This window comes from Delphinus delphis, chromosome 7, assembly GCF_949987515.2.
Source record: "Delphinus delphis chromosome 7, mDelDel1.2, whole genome shotgun sequence".
Taxonomy (NCBI): Eukaryota; Metazoa; Chordata; class Mammalia; order Artiodactyla; family Delphinidae; genus Delphinus; species Delphinus delphis.
Window position 1 is genome coordinate 13652679 of NC_082689.1, and position 21266 is coordinate 13673944.

Here is a 21266-nt window from a genome sequence, read left to right on the forward strand (position 1 = left end):
ACCTTCAGAGCTTGGCTCTAATGTCGCGTCCTCAAAGAAGCCTTCCCTGTCCCCTAACCCCTCAGATATGCCGTGTCATCTTGTCATACACCCATACAGCACCCTGCTTTCCTTTGAAGCACTTGTCTAATTATGAGCAAATAGGTATGTGTGAAAATCATGGCATGGTACCTGATTTCCCGGGCATAATGGAAGGACCACAGAGTGGCTTTTCCTTGCTCCTGACTCTGTCCTCCGTGCCTGACAAGAACCTGGCACATAGACAGCTTTCAATAAATAACTGTCGAATAAATGAAGTGAAACTGAAAATATACACACACGCACGCACACGCACACAAATACCCCGACTTGAGGGGAACCCCAACCACAGATGCCCTCTAGAACTGACAAAGGCCAGAGAAACCCCCAGAGAGTGCACCTACACTAAAAGTCTGTATTCCACTTCCTGACTTCATAACTTTGACCCTCAACATAGAACTTAGGCATTTCCAAGGTGACACCCTTTTCAGGAAAGAGCATTAAAGGGCTGATTAGTTTGCTTAGGCTGCCATAACAAAATACCAGACTGGGTGGCTTAAACAACAGAAATGTATTTTCTCACAGGTCTAGAGGCTGGAAGTCTGAGATCAAGGTGTCAGCAGAGTTGGCTTCTTCCAAGGCCTCTCTCCTTGGCTTTCCTCTGTGTGTGCACATCCAAGTTTACTCTTCCATGAGGACGTCAGTCATATTGGACTAGGGCCACCCTAACTAATTACCTCTTTAAAGACCTTATCTTCAAATATCATTACATCTGGAGGTACTGGGAATTAGGACTTCAACATATGGGTCTGGGGAGTCAAGTTTTATCTCATGATGTCAGGTGGACTTCATAATTTTTTTATTAACTCTGACATTTTAAGTCCGAAAATATCCGTATGCATTTTAAACTGTACCCATTCTCGTGTGTGTTAAAGAATAGGTAAGAAAAATTGGTAGAAGTCTGTGGAAGGAAGATGACAGAAGACACCTTAAAAAGAAAGAAGGGAAAGAACAGAGACAAGGGAAATAATTCTCTAGCCATTATCATGTGGCCCGGAAAGAAAACAAATCTCTGAGAGTGAAATAGGAGAGAGAGGGGACTTCGTAGTTCAGGTCAAGCCCTCTGTGTGCTGGAATGCCTGTGAAAATGAGAGGTCTGTCACTATGCCTCCTGGACAAAGCACCTCACATCAAGGCATCTTGTCCTACAGAAGGGCTCACCTCCCATCACCATGATTGTTCCACAGCTTACATGTCATCAAAAATCAAGACTTTCTTTTGCTGTTTCAGGATCCACATGTGAACGCATTTTTCCGACAGTGCCAAAAAAGGGAGAAAGATATGTCTCAGTCACCTACCTCGAGTTTCGTCCGTTCTTGTAAGGTAACATGACATGCAAATAGCTGCAATGGTCTCCAGGGTAGAAATGGGCAAAACAGACCTTTACGTTTTGCATTGAGCAGCAAACTAAGGGGTAATTATTATCGAAGATTTTTAAACACCTTATCAATTCAGAGACTAAATGATTTTATTTCACAATTCCTAAAAGGTGTCTGTGTGTTCATTAAAAAATAAGCAAAGATCAGTTTCTCCAAAATAAAAATGATTGAAAATCAGAATCAATTGACTCTAAATTAGTTAATTAGATGTAGAGTCCTTGTAACATTACCCCCATGCCTTTATGTCATGCTAAATGCCATGAAAAGTAAAGTCAAACAAAAGTGAGCTACAGTAGTCATATTCAAGTTCTGAAGAACGTCAGTAAAAGAATGTGCTTTAAATTTAATCAATGGCCTTTTTTTTTTTTTTGTCCTGCCAATTTAACAGAACTTACTGAATGTGGAAAAGATTCATGCAATCATGAGTTTTCTGCCGGTAATCTTGAATCAGCTCTTCAGGGTTCTGGTGCAGAATGAAGAAGATGAAATAAGCACAACTGTGACCAGGTATCCATAGCACAGCCTTAGGGGAAGAGGTTTTATAAGCTGTGGTTACACACAACTTTGATTATAACCGAATGGCCACCTGATTGTGTATGCTTGCATTTCGTTCGAATACGTACCTCAAAGTTAAGTATGTCTCACTCTTGAGTTCTTACCTTCTAATCATCTATTACTATCATTCAAGTAAAGTTTTAGACCTCTTTTTTAACTTTGTGTTTTTAATTAAACTTTTTATTTTGAGATAGAGGCACATGCAGTTGTAAGAAATAATGCAGAGAGAGTCCATGTTCTCTTTAGATGTTCCCAATGGTGGCATTGTGCAAAACTGTAGGACAATATCACTCCAAGAATATTAACATTGATAGAATCAGGAGACAGAATATTCCCGTCCCCACAAGGATCCCTCATGTTGCCCTTTTATTGACACACTTACTTCTTTGGCATCTCAAACCCCACTCCTTGCCCCGGACAACTACTAATCTGTTCTCCATCTCTAAAATTTTGTTACTTTAAGAATTTTATATATATTATATTGAAATTTTATATATAATAGGAATATATAAAATTTTATAGTATGTTAAAATATACTCTATGCTCCACATATTCATATAATAAATTGATGAGTTTATTATATATTCTATTTTCAATTCATATATAAATTATATATTTTATATATATATATATGGATATGGAATTATATAGTATCACGGTATATAACCTTTGGGGATTGGCTTTTTTCACTCAGCATAATTCTCTGGAGATTCATCCAGGTTGTTGCATCAATCAATCAATAGTTCTCTCCTTTTTATTTCTGACTAGTATTCCACATCAAAAAATGTTTAAAAATTCACCTGTTGAAGGCTAGCTGGGTTGTTTCCAGTTTTGGGTACATTTGGGGTGAACATGTTTTCATTTCTTTGAAATGAGCGATTGTTGGGTCATATGGTCATTGTATGTGTTGGTTTTAAGAACATGCCGAATCTCTTGCATTCCTATACACTGATGATGAAAAATCTGAAAGAGAAATGAAGGAAACACTCCCATTTACCGTTACAACAAAAAGAATAAAATACCTAGGAATAAACCTACCTAAGGAGACAAAAGACCTGTATCCAGAAAACTATAAGACACTGATGAAAGAAATTAAAGAGAATACAAACAGATGGAGAGATATACCATGTTCTTGGATTGGAAGAATCAACATTGTGAAAATGACTATATTACCCAAAGCAATCTACAGACTCAGTGCAAACTGAGTCTATCAAACTACCACTGGAATTTTTCACAGAACTAGAACAAAACATTTCACAATTTGTATGGAAACACAAAAGACCCCGAATAGCCAAAGCAATCTTGAGAAAGAAAAACGGAGCTGGAGGAATCAGGCTCCCGGACTTCAGACTATACTACAAAGCTACAGTCATTAAGACAGTATGGTACTGGCACAAAAACAGAAATATAGATGAATGGAACAGGATAGAAAGCCCAGAGACAAATGCATGCACATAAGGTCACCTTATCTTTGATAAAGGAGGCAAGAATATACACTGGAGAAAAGACAGCCTCTTCAATAAGTGGTGCTGGGAAAACTGGACAGCTACATGTAAATGAATGAAATTAGAACACTCCCTAACAGCACACACAAAAATAAACTCAAAATGGATTAAAGACCTAAATGTAAGGCCAGACACTATCAAACTCTCAGAGGAAAACATAGGCAAAACACTCTATGACATAAATCACAGCAAGATCCTTTTTGACCCACCTCTTAGAGAAATGGAAATAAAAAGGAAAATAAAGAAATGAGACCTAATGAAACTTCAAAGCTTTTGCACAGCAAAGGAAACCATAAACAAGACGAGAAGACAACCCTCAGAATGAGAGAAAATATTTGCAAATGAAGCAACTGACAAAGGATTAACCTCCAAAATTTATAAACAGCTCATGCAACTCAGTATCAAAAAAACAAACAAACCAATCCAAAAATGAGCAGAAGACCTAAATAGATTGCCAACAAACACATGAAAGAATGCTCAACATCACTAATCATTAGAGAAATGCAAGTCAAAACTACAATGAGGTATTACCTCACACCAGTCAGAATGGCCATCATCAAAAAATCTACAAACAATAAATGCTGGAGAGGGTGTGGAGAAAAGGGAACCCTCTTGCACTGTTGGTGGGAATGTAAATTGATACAGCCACTGTGGAGAACAGTATGGAGGTTCCTTAAAAAACTAAAAATAGAATTACCATATGACCCAGCAATCCCACTACTGGGCATATACCCAGAGAAAACCATAATTCAAAAAGAGTCATGTACCAAAATGTTCATTGCAGCTCTATTTACAATAACCAGGACATGGAAGCAACCTAAGTGTCCATCGACAGATGAATGGATAAAGAAGATGTGGCGCTCATATACAATGGAATATTACTCATCCATTAAAAGAAACGAAATTGATTTATTTGTAGGGAGGTGGGTGGACCTAGAGTCTGTCATACAGAGTGAAGTAAGTCAGAAAGAGGAAAACAAATACCGTATGCTAACACATATATATGGAACCTAAAAAAAGAAAAATGGTTATAAAGAACCTAAGGGCAGGATAGGAATAATGATGCAGATGTAGAGAATGGACTTGAGGACACGGGGTGGGGAAGGGTAAGCTAGGATGAAGTGAGAGAGTGGCATGGACATATATACACTACCAAATGTAAAATAAGTAGCTAGTGGGAATCAGCTGCATAGCAGAGGGAGATCAGCTCAGTGCTTTGTGACCACCTAGAAGGGTGGGATAGGGAGGGTGGGAGGGAGATGCAAGAGGGAGGAGATATGGGGATATATGTATATGTATAGCTGATTCACTTTGTTATAAAGCAGAAACTAACACACCATTGTAAAGCAATTATACTCCAATAAAGATGTTAAATTTTTTTTAAATTTTAATTAAAAATAACATGCTGAATTGCTTTCCAGAATAGCTGTACCATTTCTCTCCCACTAGATCTTATTTTTTTATGCTCAATTTTTCTTCAACTGTTCTCACTTTAAATTTGCCTGTACTATATTCTTTCAACATTACTAATCTGTCTTGTGACTTTGGCAGTTACAATTTCCTCTTTCTAGAGATAGAATTCTTGATTAATTATTGAATCAAATATTTCTAAAGTTCACTTTTTTTTAAATATTAGTTACAGCATTCTGGAAAAAACCTACTCTTCACATTGAAATGTTTCCAGTACCTTCATAACTCACAGGCATATTATTAGCCTCTTTCAGAATAAGAGTCTTTAGCGTCAGTTTTTTGTTTGTTTGTTTGTTTGTTTGGCTGCGTTGGGTCTTCATTGCTGCACGCAGACTTTCTCTAGTTGCAGCGAGTGGGCTCTACTCTTCGTGGCAGTGCACAGGCTTCTCATTGCGGTGGCTTCTCTTTTTGCGGAGCATGAGCTCTAGGCGCACCGGCTTCAGTAGTTGTGGCACGTGGGCTCAGTAGTTGTGGTTCGCGGGCTCTAGAAAGCAGGCTCAGTAGTCGTACTGCACAGGCTTAGCTGCTCAATGGCATGCAGGATCTTCCCGGACCAGGGCTCAAACCCGTGTCCCCTGCACTGGCAGGCAGATTCTTAACCACTGCGCCACCAGGGAAGTCCCCTTTAGCGTCATTTTTAAAGTAAAGCTCTGAAGCTCTAGAAAATTAAAGTATCTCTAACAGTTCTACAACCAGGCAGTTCTGGAGCCAGATTAGAAGGCCCCAACTGTGCCTTCAAGTTATGCCTTTTTCAACATGAGTATATGCATCTGTGTTGGCAAAACTCCTAAGTATTTCAGCAGATAGATCTGTTGAAATTCTGGGCTGTTCCTAAGCCCTACAGCCGTGGAGTAACTGGAAGTATTAATGTGAAGAAATCAACCCATACCACAAGTGCTACTGGAAACCCTAACCCAGCTAAGAGGGAAAACCCAAAAACCTGCATCTTAAACGAATTAGTTTTTCCAAAAGCATGTATATAACACCTCTAGGTTGGAAGACTAGCCCTTTTAAAGTGGAACATGATAGTTGGAGGTTAAAGAAGTTTTAATAAGGTACTAAAAATGATCCCTTTTCCAAGAAGACAATGTCAGCAAACACATAGACCATAATAGCATATACAACTTGGGCAAAAATGTCTCCAGTATGGTATTGCAGCCTTAATACATTACTTATATCGTAGTGTTTAGAGATTTCATGGTTGGAAATGGCTAACAGGTATTGTAGATGTTAAACACCCAGTATTGGGGGATAAGGGGGGCGGGGAGAGTCTGAAATTGGTTCGTTCATTCATTCAACAACGATTAAGCACCCAGTTTACCAAGCACTCCAGTGACAAACCAAGTGGTATTTTCCTGCCTTCTCCAGAAAGTCCACTCAACAGCATTGCTTTTCCAGGGTTCTGACTGACATCGTGACCAAGTGCCATGAGGAGCAGCTGGACCACTGCATCCAGTCCTATATTAAGGTACAAAATTGCCACCTGGGCATTGGTCATATCCCCTTGTGCTGTGTGGCTTTTCTCACTTCCTGTCTGCAACAAGTGGGAAGTTTCCCCCTTTAGCTAGACGGTGCCTACCACAGTCGTATCAGACATTCCCCTTAGCTACTTAGAATTCCTTCTTTTTGCATTGATGGGCTCAATGTATTGTTTCAATGTATAAATGTATAAATAATGTGTTCATGTGCAAATGAATATACATATGGGGAGAGAGAGCAAAGAAAGAGAGGAGAAAACTAAAGTATTGTCCTTTGAAGTCAACATTACAAATAAATGAAATCCCTCTATAAATTTAAGGAAGATGTTTCCTGTTGGTTTGTTGAATGTGCTATGTTTCTTCTGTACTGTTTTCTTAGCTCTTTTTATTGTTTTCTCAGGCATTATTTCATTTTCCCAGTTACTGTATATTTGTACCTGCTTCTGGTATGTTAAGTCCTTTATCCTCTGGCATGCACCACTAGCCCATCCCATCAGTGTGCACTGCATCCTTCAGTGGCCTTCGTCAGATGTTCACTCGGATATGTTTATATTCTCATTTTCAGTTGGCCTGTGACTTAATGCCAGTGAACTTGTGATGATGTTTGTACATTATAGTTCCAACCTAAAAGTCATCTTCTTGAGTGAAGAGAAAAAATCCACCCAGAGATAAATGAAAGTACCTTATATTCCTTTATGATGCATAGAGGACCTAAATTTCAATATTTATGCACAGGTTGTATCTTTAAGAGACAGAGACCTTTTTATTAAAAGATATATTCCATTAATATATAGATAGACATTTATCCATATATTTTAGGTGTCTAGAAAGGTGACTAGAGAAGAATTTGGCGTCTTCTTTGACAGAAATGCTCCTGTAAAAGGAAGTAACTAGAAATTTTACTCTGGAGTGAACCCTTCTGAGATACCATCAGTGAGGAATTTTTCTCATTACAGTTTTATATTTACATGTTTTCTACCTGTCAGAAATGTTAGATGTCTTCCCAAATATCTAAGTATGAGTGTGTGCCATTCCTTAAAATAGCCCATACGCCAAAAAGAGCTTCTTCACCATAATTTCCCTATGGTATAATTTTACCCAATAAGATCTACAATTCAACTGCAGAAGGCCAGTTCCACCTACAAATGCCTTTTTAGTTTGCTCTCTAAGACAGAGTCATAGCTTACTTTTATAGGGTATTGAAGACTTTACTGTTCAACAGAAATCATCTATAGAATTTTCATTCTCTCGACACTTAACCCAGTTTTCCATTTCAATTGCCAAAGGGGCTGAGTAGAAAAAAAATTCCCCAATCCTTATTACACAAAGTCATCTCCTTTTCAACACACATATTATTTACCTTGTTCCAATGGAATCACTGAAAATTGCATTGAGAACCCACTGACGTTGCAGTTATTTTTGTGACAGCCGAGGCTAGTTCCTGGTGAGAGCCTTAAATCAGCTCTCAGATGTTATCTGTCATGCTCCTGGAGCGTTGTCCTGGAAATGCACCCTGGAAAGGTCTTTATTTTTAAGCAGGATGTTTGAAATATCCTGATGAGACCTTTTGATTTTGTAATGTAAGAAGCTGTGTATTTAGTTTGCTTTGAAGTGGTTCAAATCTAGAAATACACCTATGTGGAATTTCAAGCTGATAAAAATTCCTAAAGATATTTTATAACATAATTTCATATATCTAAAACAAATACAGCCTAATAAGTATAACCAACTGGAATTTTACTCTGGAAAGAGCATTAAAGTAGCAAATGAAAAACTACATTCTAGTTAAGGTTAAATAGCTAACTTGGAGCAATCAGCCTCTCTGAGCCTCACTTTTCTCCTCTGTGAAGTGAGATGGGGGAGACCCCATGAACATCTAGGTCTATGGTTCTGTGATTTGTCTCTTGCTGCAGTACATGGCTGACAGCCTGACCTTGACCAAGGAGTATGACTTTTTTTACCCGTGGTGGAAAACATTATTTTTTAGCATATACATTAAGCCCCACACCTAAGAGTATAATGAAAACTGGTACCAATACGTGCTTTGATGTCCTTGAAAGATGGGATAGCTGATATAATTCAAACCTATTCAGAAGTAATCTAAACACCATTTCAAGTTCAGTGGTGTTAAATGCTGCTAACTCACTCCATCTACGATATCCAAAATGCACACATACACCATGTCTTTTTCAAAAATGTATACCTAAGGTCAATCTAATTAAATGGTTTACAGCAATTCGTAGGACTCATATGGTCTAGCCAAAATTTTTAAAATTTCAGAGCTAGTCAAAATGCCCTTGGGGCTTAATTACTGCACAAGGGATTAGACAGTTGATGACATTACCCTCATATGAGTCATAATCCATGAGGGGGAAAATCATACTACTCTTGATGTTAGCTAGTTTCATGCATTTCTTAGCCTCGTTTTTCTCCTTTGGGATGAGCGTGGAGAAGTTAGGCCCCATCAGAATGATTTAGATATCAATGGCCTGTGAAGTTCAAAGAAATAATTACAGACCCAAATGCAAAGTGCCTCTGCTTTGTTTCTTGCCTGCATTCATCCTTGACTGTAGTGAAGTCCAAATTTTGAATATTATGAAGAAATGACCTTCCTTGAGGCAAACCCAACTCATAAGTAAAATATTATAATTCAGTAATAAGCATTTTGTATTTTAAATATACATGCATGAATTGATACTTAAAATATATGAAGAAATATGGAAAACTAAACCATGACATGCACTCAGTGGTGAACGCCAGCACTAATCTTTTAAGAAAAGAAAGCGAGAAGCATTAGTTATCTTACTGATGGCCAATTATTATGAACCTGTTGGTTGCCACGTCTCAGCATGAGATGGTAGTGGACCCTGGGCTTGTGGGCAGCTCACCTCCTGGCCTCTGGAAGGCGCCTGCTTCCCCACTTGGCTATTTGAGTGGGTGCTCTACCCTTTCAGGATGAAGAAATGCTACCATGCCACCCACCTGTTGCCAGTGGAAGGAAGGAGAAGGGGAAATGTATCCTAAGTAGGTGGGTCAAAGCCCTCCATGTTTCCTTGAACCCTCTAAATTGCTCTCTGATCTTCTTTGTGATTTCGACAAAGAGCGTTTCAAGGAGAACTTAGGTGAGCAAGGCTCTACCTGTGCAAAGCCCTCAATAGGAGCAGGTGTGTATTACACTTCTCATTGGGCCTTCATTTATTTCATGACAAAATCTGGCATGAGCAGATAAGTTTGAGACATGAGTTATTCTTGGAACGTCATTTTTGATGCTTTGTTCTTAAGTATTTCACTTTTTTCACTTTTTGGATTTTCTTCAGTTTGTGTTCAAGACCACGGCATGCAAGGAGAGAACTATACATGAGGAACTGGTTAAAAATGTGACTGGTCTTTTGCAATCAAATGACTCCACAACAGTCAAGCATGTCCTGAAGGTAAAGAATTTAAAGACGGTCCTTTCATTGGGATGGCTTACACTCAACCCTGAAGGTGATAGGATTCATTGATTTTTATAGATCGTTTCTCTAACAGTTTCTGGTATAAGCTTCATGTTGAAACGGTAACATATGAACCTGTTAAGAAAAAGAGATCCGTGTCAAGAGAACAGATCATTTTAACAAGTAGAATGGACTCAAGTTAAGTCCTTTGGCCTAAAGGCAGAACGAATGACTATTAAGAATGACCCAAAACATTCAAAAACGCTAAGTGTACCCCAACTAAAGTTTATTGGGTTTTCAGGCACAGGAAGAGGAAAACTACCAACAAAAGGATTAATGATGTAGTAATGAATATACTGACAGCAGAGAAGAGGCAGAGAAACAGCCACTCTTTGACCCCCAAAAGTTGAAACACATGCATTTGTAGTAATAGAAGAAGAGATGGTGAGAAGCTGGTAAAGATGTAACTTACAGACTTGTGAATTTAGTCCCCTGCTAAATTAATTATCTATCATGACTTGACAGATAGATGATTGATTTGTAAGTAGCTAGAAGGGGAGGCTGAAGGCCGGATCAATAAGCGTCAACAGGGGTTGACTGAAATCACATTATCCTAGGCCAAGCGGTTTGTTTGTTTAAATTTAAATCAGCCGTATGCGTATATTCATTCAGTTTATCCAACAAGTATGTTCCAAGTGCCTTCCTTGTGACAAGCGCCATCCTCACCATCCTAGGCATTTGGCGTGCATTTAGAGAATAGAATAAAGATCTCCGCCCTTGGGAAGCTTACATTCTACTGCGGGATAAAAACGATAAATGACACACATGATAGCAAAGTTAATTAAATTGTACATTTGGAGGTGAGAAGTAGCATAGGAGAAGAAAATGTCGAGCAGGTAAATGGAATGCGGAGTCCTGAGTACGCAGGGTGAGGTTTGCAGTTTTAAATAGAATGGTCAAGGTAGAGCTCATGGAGAAGGTAATACCTCAGCTAAAAATGTGAAGAAAGTGAGGGAGCTGGAGATGTTTAGGGTAGAACATTAAAGGTAGAGGGGAAAACATACCGTATTTATCTTTGTCTGACTTATTTAACTAAGCATAATACCCTCCGAGTTCATCCATGATGTCACAAGTAGCAAAATTTCATTCACTTATATGTGGAATCTAAAAAGTAAAACAAACAAGTGGATATAACAAAACAGAAACAGACTCACTGATACAGAGAACGAACTAGTGGTTCTGAGATGAGAGAGGAGTGGGGAGAGGGGACAAATAAGTGAAGGGGATTAACAGGTACAAACTGTTAGGTATAAAATAAGTTACAAGGATGTAACGTAGAGTGCAGGGTATATCGCCAATATTTTTATAATAACCTTATATGGAGTACAATCTATAAAAATATTGCGTCATTATGTTGTGCACCTGAAACTAATATAATATTGTAAGTCAGCTATATTTCAAAAGAAAAGGTAGAGGGGAAGACCTGTATAACGTTGTAAGGCAGCAGCACACCTAGTGGATACGCCTGAAAGATGGCAGGGAGGCCAATGTGGCTGAAGCCGTGTGAGCAAAGAAAAGCGGAGGCAAGTTGAAGTCAGAGAGGCAGCGGGAGGTTTGGCAGGTAATGTAAGGCCTGTGGGCCATTGCAAGGGTTTTGGCTTCCACTCAGAGAGAAACTGGGAGCCGTCAGAGGACTTTGAGTGGAGGAGTAACGTGAGCTGATCTTGGTTCAAAAGGATCGCTCTGATGGCTGCGTAGAGAATAGACTGTAGTGGGGTGAGAGTGGAGACGGGGCTGCTGAAGAAAGCTGCCTGCCTAGCGTCCATGTTGCTGCAAATGGCATTATTTCATTCTTTTAATGGCTGCGTAATATCCCATTGTATACATGTACCACATCTTTATCCATTCGTCTGTCAATGGGCATGTAGGTTGCTTCCATGTCTTGGCTATTGTAGACAGTGCTGCAATGAACATTGGGGTGCATGTATCCTTTTGAACCATGTTCTTCTCCGGATATATGCCAAGGAGTGGGATTGCTGGATCATATGGTAGTTATATTTTTAGTTTTTTAAGGAACCTCCATACTGTTCTCCATAGTGACTGTACCAATTTACAGTCCCACCAACAGTGTAGGAGGGTTCCCTTCTCTCCACACCCTCTCCAGCAGGGTCCTCTGGGGAGAGTCAGTGTTCAGTTAAAAGACAAGGCAAAGGGAATGTTTGGAGGAGAAGTTGCATCTTCAGGAGATTTTATTGGTGATGGACCATGTGTTCCAGACCAAAGGTATGGTGGGTGGGTTTCAGGAGATGAGAAGCAGTGAGATACACAAGGGGGTGTGCAGCACCTACGGAGACCAGAGGGCAGGAGAGGAGTGAGGCTTCTTCTGTCATCAGACGTGAACAGAGGCAAGAGTCTCAATGGGATTGGTCCTGGTGGATTCAAGGTAAATAGTGGAGGTGGGGCTGCGTGCTGAGGAGTGAGAGTGACAGGTGTCAGTTAAATCAAGAGACAAATGTTAGAACATTTGGCATGGTGGTTCAAAATATTATTTAGGACAAGGTGGGGTGCCTTGTGTTAATTAAATATTCCCAACAGCATGAATTTCACTTCCAATATCAAGTTTACTAAGGAATGACCCCCTTTTTAAGCCAGAGCTGCCCCTTTAGAGCTTAAACGTCCTTTCTTCCTCATCTCAGTCAATCTTCCAGCGTTAGAACCCAGTACTCAAAAGTTCTTAACAGCGTGCTTGGTATCAGCCTAAAATTGGATATAGTTCAGATGCCCACCCACAGTAGAGCAGATAGGTAAATTGGGATTATATATGTGATGCAATGACAATAGAGGACCCCCAGCTACCTAGCTCCACATAAATAAACCTCAGAAAAGCATTTGTTGAATTGAAAAGGCCATCACAAGAGAATACATACAGGATGATTCCGTTTATTTAAAGTTCAGGGGCAGGCAAAACTGAATATCACTTCGATGTATGATATTGGCAGCAAAATTATGAAGGAAAGCAAGGGAATGATGAACACAAAACTCAAAATTATTATATGTGGTGGAGAGGCTGGGAAGGGAAGAGGCTCAGGGAAGTGTATTCTTTGTAAGTGTACACAATATGTGATGTATATTTTTTGTATCTGGGTTAAGCAAGACCCTTAGACCCAAGAAAGAGGGGCCTCTGCTCTTGAATATGCTTTGATCTTCTCCAAATGTACCCCTTCTCATAAGAAAAAGTATGAGAATAGCCAAGAGCAATGCTCCTGGGAGCCCCTACCACCTCTTCAGCACCTATAAGAATCCCCAGGAGCCCCTGCCTAAAGGGTTTATAGGTTAATTCCTGGGCCTGCTTAGATCTCTTTCCTAAGTCCATTGTTCAGAGGGAAAATCTGGAGTGTAACCCAAGACCCAAGAGGGGAGCAGTGTTTGGTGGGAGAGAGGGACCAGCTTGTGGGCAGCACCTGGATTTGCAGGCTGGACAGTCACCCACGTGCCCCAGGCCCCTCAGTGTAGGGCAGAGCCTCAGGTGAGAAGAGGGGGTGAGCCCCGCGTCCTGGTGCAGCATTCCAAGTTGTCATGAACTTATATTTGTCAAGATAGGAGGATCCAACATATTTTATTTAAGACTCTGCTAACGTGACTTTGAACTTTTAGATATTTTCACACGTGGCTTCCATGTTCACTCTTGCCTCTATCCCTGGCAATGTTAGGGGTGGGTCTGCTACACCATATTTTAAGACAAAAAAGTTTTACTTAGTTTTGTTTAACTAAGTAAAACAGATAGAACACCCAATGAATGAATAAGTATTTCATAAGACTACTGTCTACTCAGCCATGTCTAGCAAACCAGTATCTTGTTTTAGTTTAAACAGTCTTTGAGGTGACTGAGGAACAGAAGTATCTGGTATTTACTTTTACCATTAGAACTTTGCTAAGGATGATCCTAACATAATGGAGAATATACTATTGCTCTGATGCATTGAATTTCAAAGAATACATTTTAAGATAAACGTTTTATAAAATTGCATGTTGTGAAGAATGGAATTATCATTATTTTGCTATAAGATGATAAATTTCTGGTTGTCTTTTCTTTTCCTAACAGCATTCCTGGTTCTTCTTTGCAATTATCCTAAAATCCATGGCACAGCACTTGATTGACACAAATAAAATTCAGGTACGATCATAGGTAATACAATAGCATCCAATAAATGTGAGACATGATTGTGTGTATCAGTACAGGTCCTTCAGAAGCAGATGCCAGGACAAAATTAGAAGTACAAAAATGACTACAAAGGATAAAGGGACAGGCAAAAGGACTAGGAAGGTCTGACACCTGTGAAAGGAGATGGCAAAGGAAGGAGGATCAGCTAGAAAGAGGCTTGCAGTGAGAAAGTTGTAGGTGGGCCAATGGGCTGTCTGAGAGCAAAGAATGTTCATGAGAAAAGTCCTGCATCGGGAAGATGGTCTGGCTCCGTTACCTCTGCAAGCTCAGTAATTACTCAGAGCAGCCGGAGAGAATGTGGCTTGGCATGAGCTCTTGAGTGGGTCCCAAAGGCTTCGTAGTTATTTCATTCATCCCAGTAGACTTTTTCTCAAGGGAGTATCTGAGCTATGCACATCCTCGGCTGCCACCCGTGGTCCACAGTCCACAGCTACCTTTCACATATGATTATGAATCTTCTCCTCCACAGTTCCCATGGGCCTCTCCTTCCTGAAAGGAAACTTACAAGAGGGAGGCTAGTGGGGTTAACTGTAGCCCCTGTTACTATAGTTGGTCTCGGAACCCTGTGCAGTTCTCATCACCTCCCTCCTCTACCATCCATTCTAGATTGCCCTCACCCTCAGCCAGCAGCTCGGAAGGTCTTGGTGACTTACTGTGTTGTGACCCAAACCCTCATTCCAGAGTGGTCCAGGGTGGTCTCACCCTCCCAAGCCTCCAGTGTGTGGGTACTCTAGATGCTAATTATGTCAATACAAATTATACATTTGGACCAGGGAAATGGCTGTTTGGTGGATTTTTGAAGCCAGTGGACTCTCTGCTAACAGAACTTTAGGCAGGGCAACTTTATGAATCCTGTGAGTTTCCACTCTAACTGGGTGGACTTGGTGGTGTTTTGGTCTCCAGATAGCAGTATCAACTCAGATCTTGTGGCCAGTAGTTCTTGAAATATATGAATATTCCCCTCCGCCTAGTATCGTCACCTGAGGAAAGCCTTTGGAGAAGGACTGGTGGAATCATTACAGTATGTACTTATCAAAGGTCTGTAGGGGGCTTTCTTTAGGGACCCTGCCTCCTCTTCAGTCAGCATGTACCAGATCTGAAAATTGACTGAGATCCAAGAACAGAGAGAGGATTCCCGTCTACTTACTGGAACAAACATCCTCATCTCCCGATTGTCCAGTCTTGCCTTCTTGGTGGACTTAAGCATCGCCATTGCTGGCTGCTGATTGTCTCGTCCCTAGGGCTTCCAGCGTGTCATCAATCAGCTCTGTAGCTCCCTGAGAGTCCAGCCCCCTCGGCTGCTCTCCAGATCTGCCATTTGTTTTGGGAATCGCAACCCCCTGGCCCCTGGAGATTAGGTGCGATCACATGGCCTCTGTTATATTGATGCCCCTCATCCTCATGACTGTGAGTGAGCCAACACTGGGACTGCCTGTCTCACCTGCAGATGGGAGACGCCACTGAACGGTCTTAGGGATGTCGGTCCCCAGTACCTTCCTGATGGCCTTGGCGGATAGTGGGTCTTCCGGGCTCATAGTTCCATTCCTACGTGTCCACCTTCATCTGCTTCTTTATTCCTTCCTCATTCATCTGCCAGGGCAACCTAGGCATTTCCGTTCTGCTTAAAATGAGCCATCTCCAGGATTCTAAGAGCCAACTAACAGTGAGTGGTCCATCCCCTGAGGTCTTATTTAAGCCCATGTCCTGACAAAGTGCCCTCACGTCAGTGAAATTGAATTTATCCATTCTTATGTTCTGGCCATCTTGGTCAAATACACTCAACATCCAATCTCAGTGGTACTCCCACTGTGGCTCCTGCTGGTACCTGCTAACTAATTCTTACAACTCCTTGGGGTACACGCCCTTCCTTACCTTATTAGGCCCAGCAGGTTCACAGCTGAGTTAAGCTGGCATTTAATCCCAGTTCATGGCCTGAGCTCCAGGAGAGGAGGAAGGACAGCTCCTGAAGGGTTTGCCTGGCCTCTTGCAGGGAGAGACCTTTGCAGTGTATTCCCACACAGGAGAAGTGCTGACTCTTAATAGAGAGGGATGGGGCACTGAGGATTCAGGGGAGTCTGCCAAGCCACCATCCTCGGGCCATCCATCCACGTGCCCCATCCCTGCCTCCAGGCCTCAGGCCTTTCCAAACATGGCTTTGACGTAAGCATAACAGACCTGCCTTGGCTGCACATCTCATCATCTCTGGTATCCCATAACTCTCAGTTCTTAAGTCCTATGTTTGCTTTTCAGCTGTGTCTGCGCTTCTACTTCCAGAGATAAGAGCCTCCTGTCTGGGAGGAAGAGAAAATCTAACATGAAGCTAAGACTGATTCCTATCTCTCTGTTCTTAAGCTGTATCAGGAAACCTCACCACTGTAATCCTTGCTCTGCCACTAACATGTTCGATGATTTTAAAAAAAGACACTAAACATCTCAGAGTCTGTTCTCCCATATGTAAAAAGAACAAATTGGACTAAAATCCTTTAGTTCCCACCAGTATGTATCTGCTAAAATAGATAGGTCACAAAACACCCTTATGAACAGCCTAAGAATAAAGGAACTCATCGTAAACGAGAGTTTATCTTCACTGATTCAAGTTCCCTTTTCCTTACCCTCTTCCATAGCAATCACCATACCCAGTTTTCTTCCAGAGGTGCACGGCCTTCCAATTTTCTAACCGTCTCTATTTATCACAGTAGGAGAACACCAGATACCATCATTTGACCTGAAAGCATTCACAATAAACATCTCCCAAGCTATTTGCATTTTCTTTTCTTATTTTTTAATTGTGAAGTGAATAGCTTTCTTTGCTATTAAAAAAAGCTTCCATCATCAAGGAGATGCGAGAAAGTCAGATCCCCTAGTCTGGTCCTCTGAAAGGCAGATAACACCTCCCTGTGACCCCTGCTTTCTTGTCCAAGGCGAATTCCTATTTACTAGGAAGTGCTGAATAGCTTCTCAACACTGAGCTCTAGTAGCCAAAGTTTTCTTGTACTGGCTACACCTTTTGTTTCCCATCAGCCCCTTGTTCTTAACGAAATTCCCAAATGCCTGAAATTCAGCCCCTGCATTCCGCACCTGATCCTTGGGACCTCCACCATATCATAGCCCAGGTTCTCCAACGCGTTCCAGCTCTGCAGCTTGGGATCCAACCATGTGGTCACCTTACCCCGCTTCCTCCCCTGTCCTGAGAGAGAAAATCCACCGTCCCCAGCTCAGGAATTCTCCCGCCTCAAGCCCTTGGGATAGACTTCCAGAGAACGATTAAAAATATTGCTCGTGTGTTTACCGAGCAGCATGTCTTTGGGTTAAGAGTGGGAGTAGGCTACAAGGGGAGTTTGAAAGGAAGGCAGAAAAGACAGAGGAACAGAGGGGTTATCAAAGTCCAAGGTATTACTGTATGTCCTTGTGAAGAAAATGTTGACATTGATATGTTTAATGTATCTTGGAGGACTAACACAATGAAAAAAGGAAAACTACAAATGTGCTTTGATTATCTAAAAAGTGATTGTTGCTTTCATAGGTGAATTGTTCACCCTTATTTCCCCAGGGTACACCCAGCAGGATGAAAAATGATGTCTGCAATTAAATTCATTAGGTTTATTTGTTGTTAACTTCATTTGATTTCAACAATAAGCTTTGAATATATACAGGGGGTAACCATAAAATCCTCAAAATGCCTATACAGTCATGTCCTGGTACAATGGCTTAAAAAAAAGCCAGTCCAAGTCAGCTCCAGCGTCCAACAATTAATCACTGTTTGTTCTATGCAGTTCCTGTAATTTTAGCCTCCGTGGTTTTTATTCTTGCCTCATGGAAGGCTGGGTGCTCAGAATTTTAGAGAATATGGCACTAACTCTCAATTGTCTGTTTCTGTCTATAGTGAAAATGCGAGTCTAATTTTAAAGCCAACTTGTAAAGATGAATGAATCTTACCTATCTCGTGCAAAGAAGCTGTGTAAATTCACCAAGTAGAGACTGAAATGGGAAAACTCAGCTGCCTGAAACTTTCCCTTTATGTGCGGGAGTTCAAATTGCGGGGGGGGGGGGGGGGGTGTTGGATTCCTGGACTGAGGGCAGTCTTTAGGGGCCTACAGAGTTTTATTCAATGTATGTTATGTAATCTCACAGCCAAATCACTTTTTATCTTGCGGCAAAACATCTTGACTGTGAAGTCCCACAGGCACCTGCGGTGGCATATGCTGGGACCATTGAGTTAAGACTAGCTTGTGTAAACCTTCATCTATAAGATAAATAAGGTTTGAGCATCTAATGGAAAACATGGTGATAACACTGTATTGTGTAATTGAAATCTGCCGAGAGTAGAACTTAAATGTTCTCTCCCCAAAAATATGTATGTGAGCTGATGGATGGCTTAATTAACTAGATGAGGGGTGGAGGGTGGAATTCTTTCACAATGTGTATGTGTATGAAAGCACCACAGTGTATGCTTTAAATATAATTTTATATATCAACTATAACTCAATAAAGCTGAAATAAATGTTTTAAAAAGACTAGCTGGGACTCACTACTTATTAGAGAACATTACAAACCGATATCTGTACCCATTCAGTTATTCATTCACTGATTTCTTATAGTTGTTTATTGGAGGATTCCTAGTTTTAAAAAATCAAAATAATTGATTTTTAAATTAGAGAACTGTGAGTCAAAGAAAATCTAGAATAATATTCATTAAACCATTGATAGCAGTTATTTCCGGAGAGGGAAAGGAGGGGAATTAAGAGGTTATAAAAAAATGTTACATTTCTACATTGTCTGAATAGTCTGCAATTCATATATGTTATAATTTATAATGAAAAAGTGAAAAACTTATTGGGCAAAATAGAAGGAAACATTAAATGAAAATGATGACAATCATGACCTTGAAATTAAAAGGCCTTCTATTTTATTATTGCTTTCAAGTTTTCAGAAAGACTTTTTGTTTGTAGTAAGTCTTACAGTTTATGTTTTCCAGGCTTAGTATTTCACAGGTCACATTATAAAGAAATGATCCATTCTTTCCTTAGCTTTCTCGGCCTCAAAGATTTCCTGAATCTTACCAAAATGAATTGGACAATCTTGTCATGAGCCTAGCCGACCACATGATTTGGAAAAACAAAGATGCACTTGAAGAAACAAGAAGGGCAAACCACAGCGTTGCCAGATTTCTTAAGGTACAATTATACAAGATCACAGTTCTCTTCAAGCCTCCGTGATAGTGGGTGTGAGATACTCTAAATGTCAATTTAAGTCACAGTTTCATTTATGATGAAAAGTCAAGACTACCAGGATTAGATGAATACTTTCATCTATACATCTTTCTTGCTTGAAATACTTTTTGATACTTTTTCCAATTTGGAGTCATACAGAATAAGAACCAAGGTTAAAGAAAAGTATCTACTTGAGTGTTGCCAAGTGTAGTACTTCTAAATATCTTTAAAGAGAAAAATGAGATTTTTAAAGAAGCTGCACTGTGACAATATTATTCTCTTGGGCTTTTCTGCCCTTGAAGTGATGTTTTGGATTGGATCCAGCTCTAACAGTGATGCCAAATAGCCACTTTGGGAAAATTTTGGGGAATTTCGCATTTTTGTTATATTACCTCTAGGCTCTTTTAACATGATGAAAATATCGTGCATTAATCGCATAAAAGGAAAATTATCAGTTAAAGTATTGAGCAACATAAAGTGAATATATATATACATATATATATACACATACATATATTTAGCATCATTTCTTTGAATTACAGGCATTTCTATTGAATTGAGAAGAAAAATGTGCTTAGTCCAAGAAAAGCTAATGTAGAATGATGGTGTATCATTTAACAGATAATACATTCAACCAGAAAGATAATGTTTTTCTTCTATTCCTTCTTTTGCCCAACTGTTGACCACTGACGAAGCCACTTCACTTGTTTCTTTGTGGTAGACACCAGAACATACTGGATAGGTGTGGGAATGTATAAATAAATACTACTAACAAAGTTAAGAGGCTATGGAGGTAGATGGAAAATTAGCTTAAGTTGTCTTTGGTGAGTTTTAATTCAGTCTAATTTCTTTTTTAATGTGTTAAATGCAGTTTCAAATTGCATACTATATTTGTTCTCATCTTGTATTTCTTTTTCTTCACTGTTTTGCCTCTTATTTTTGCTTTTTTTCTTGTTTCAGGAAGAGAAAGGGATGGTCAGAGTTGAGGAGGAAAAGAGTAAAGGAGAAAAAAATTACTCTAGTTTTCTACCATGTTTTTAAGACCTATGAGAATAAAGTTTATTACTATGCTAGTAGTTTATTTGAAGTGCTTGATGGAAAAGAAAATTTGGGAAAAAAATGGCATACTGTCTGATTTGTAAGCAAATTACATTCAAGAAATATCTGCAATATTCTTCCCAAAATTCCAAAAAAAAAGGTTGCATAAGCAAGTCTCTTAAAAAGGGAAAAGACCTATTATTATCCACTCTTTTTGGCTTAAATGCTCTGTACTTATTAGAATAAATATATGTTTTCCTTGGAGCTCATTTATGCAAAAGTTGCTTCTGGTGGTACATAAACTAATGTCTAACATGAATGTCCAAGATGAAAAAAGCCACAAAGTATAAATCTAATGGTGAGACCAGTGGTTGTGAAATCTGTGGGTAAAAAGCATGGATTGACAACAGATAAAACAAATATAGTCTATAAGATACATGGATCCATGAAGTGCAAACTGAAAGCAATACTTATATGTGAAGTTTATAAATGAAAACATTAGTTTAATATATTGTACATTATAAAAGTCCATCATACAAGCATTGTACAATGCTCGTCTGACTAATCTCTACTTTATTTCAATTAGCATTTGGAAATCATTTGCAAATGATCTAATATAAAAAACAGACTTTGGTAGAAAACTACGTTTAAAGAAACATCTGTGATAGTTCTAATTATGAAAAAAAAGATGGATAAGCAAGTCAGTGAAAAGGGAAAGTCTTCATATCTACTCTATTTTCCTTAAATGTTCTGTGTTTGTGGAATAAATAAATGTTTTCTAGAAACTTCATCTATGCAAAAGTTGCTGTGGGTGGTACAGAAGCTAATACCTAGCACAGGGGCAAAGGAAAGGAAATGATGGGCCCAGAGGTTTTGTAAAATATACAGGGAAAGTCA

At 39.7% G+C, this 21266-nt stretch overlaps 1 protein-coding gene across 6 annotated transcripts in view; it reads left to right on the forward strand.

Annotated features, from left to right (window-relative positions):
* The window catches only part of DOCK10 (dedicator of cytokinesis 10), a 277867-nt gene that overhangs the window by 206421 nt on the left and 50180 nt on the right, over positions 1-21266 (forward strand). For all 6 annotated transcript variants that reach the window (XM_060016022.1, XM_060016026.1, XM_060016025.1 and 3 more), the window contains exons 23-28: positions 1309-1401; positions 1846-1964; positions 6386-6455; positions 9783-9896; positions 14002-14073; positions 19149-19295. In XM_060016022.1, the coding sequence (XP_059872005.1) occupies positions 1309-1401; positions 1846-1964; positions 6386-6455; positions 9783-9896; positions 14002-14073; positions 19149-19295 (615 nt within the window). The remainder of the gene's footprint in view (positions 1-1308; positions 1402-1845; positions 1965-6385; positions 6456-9782; positions 9897-14001; positions 14074-19148; positions 19296-21266) is intronic.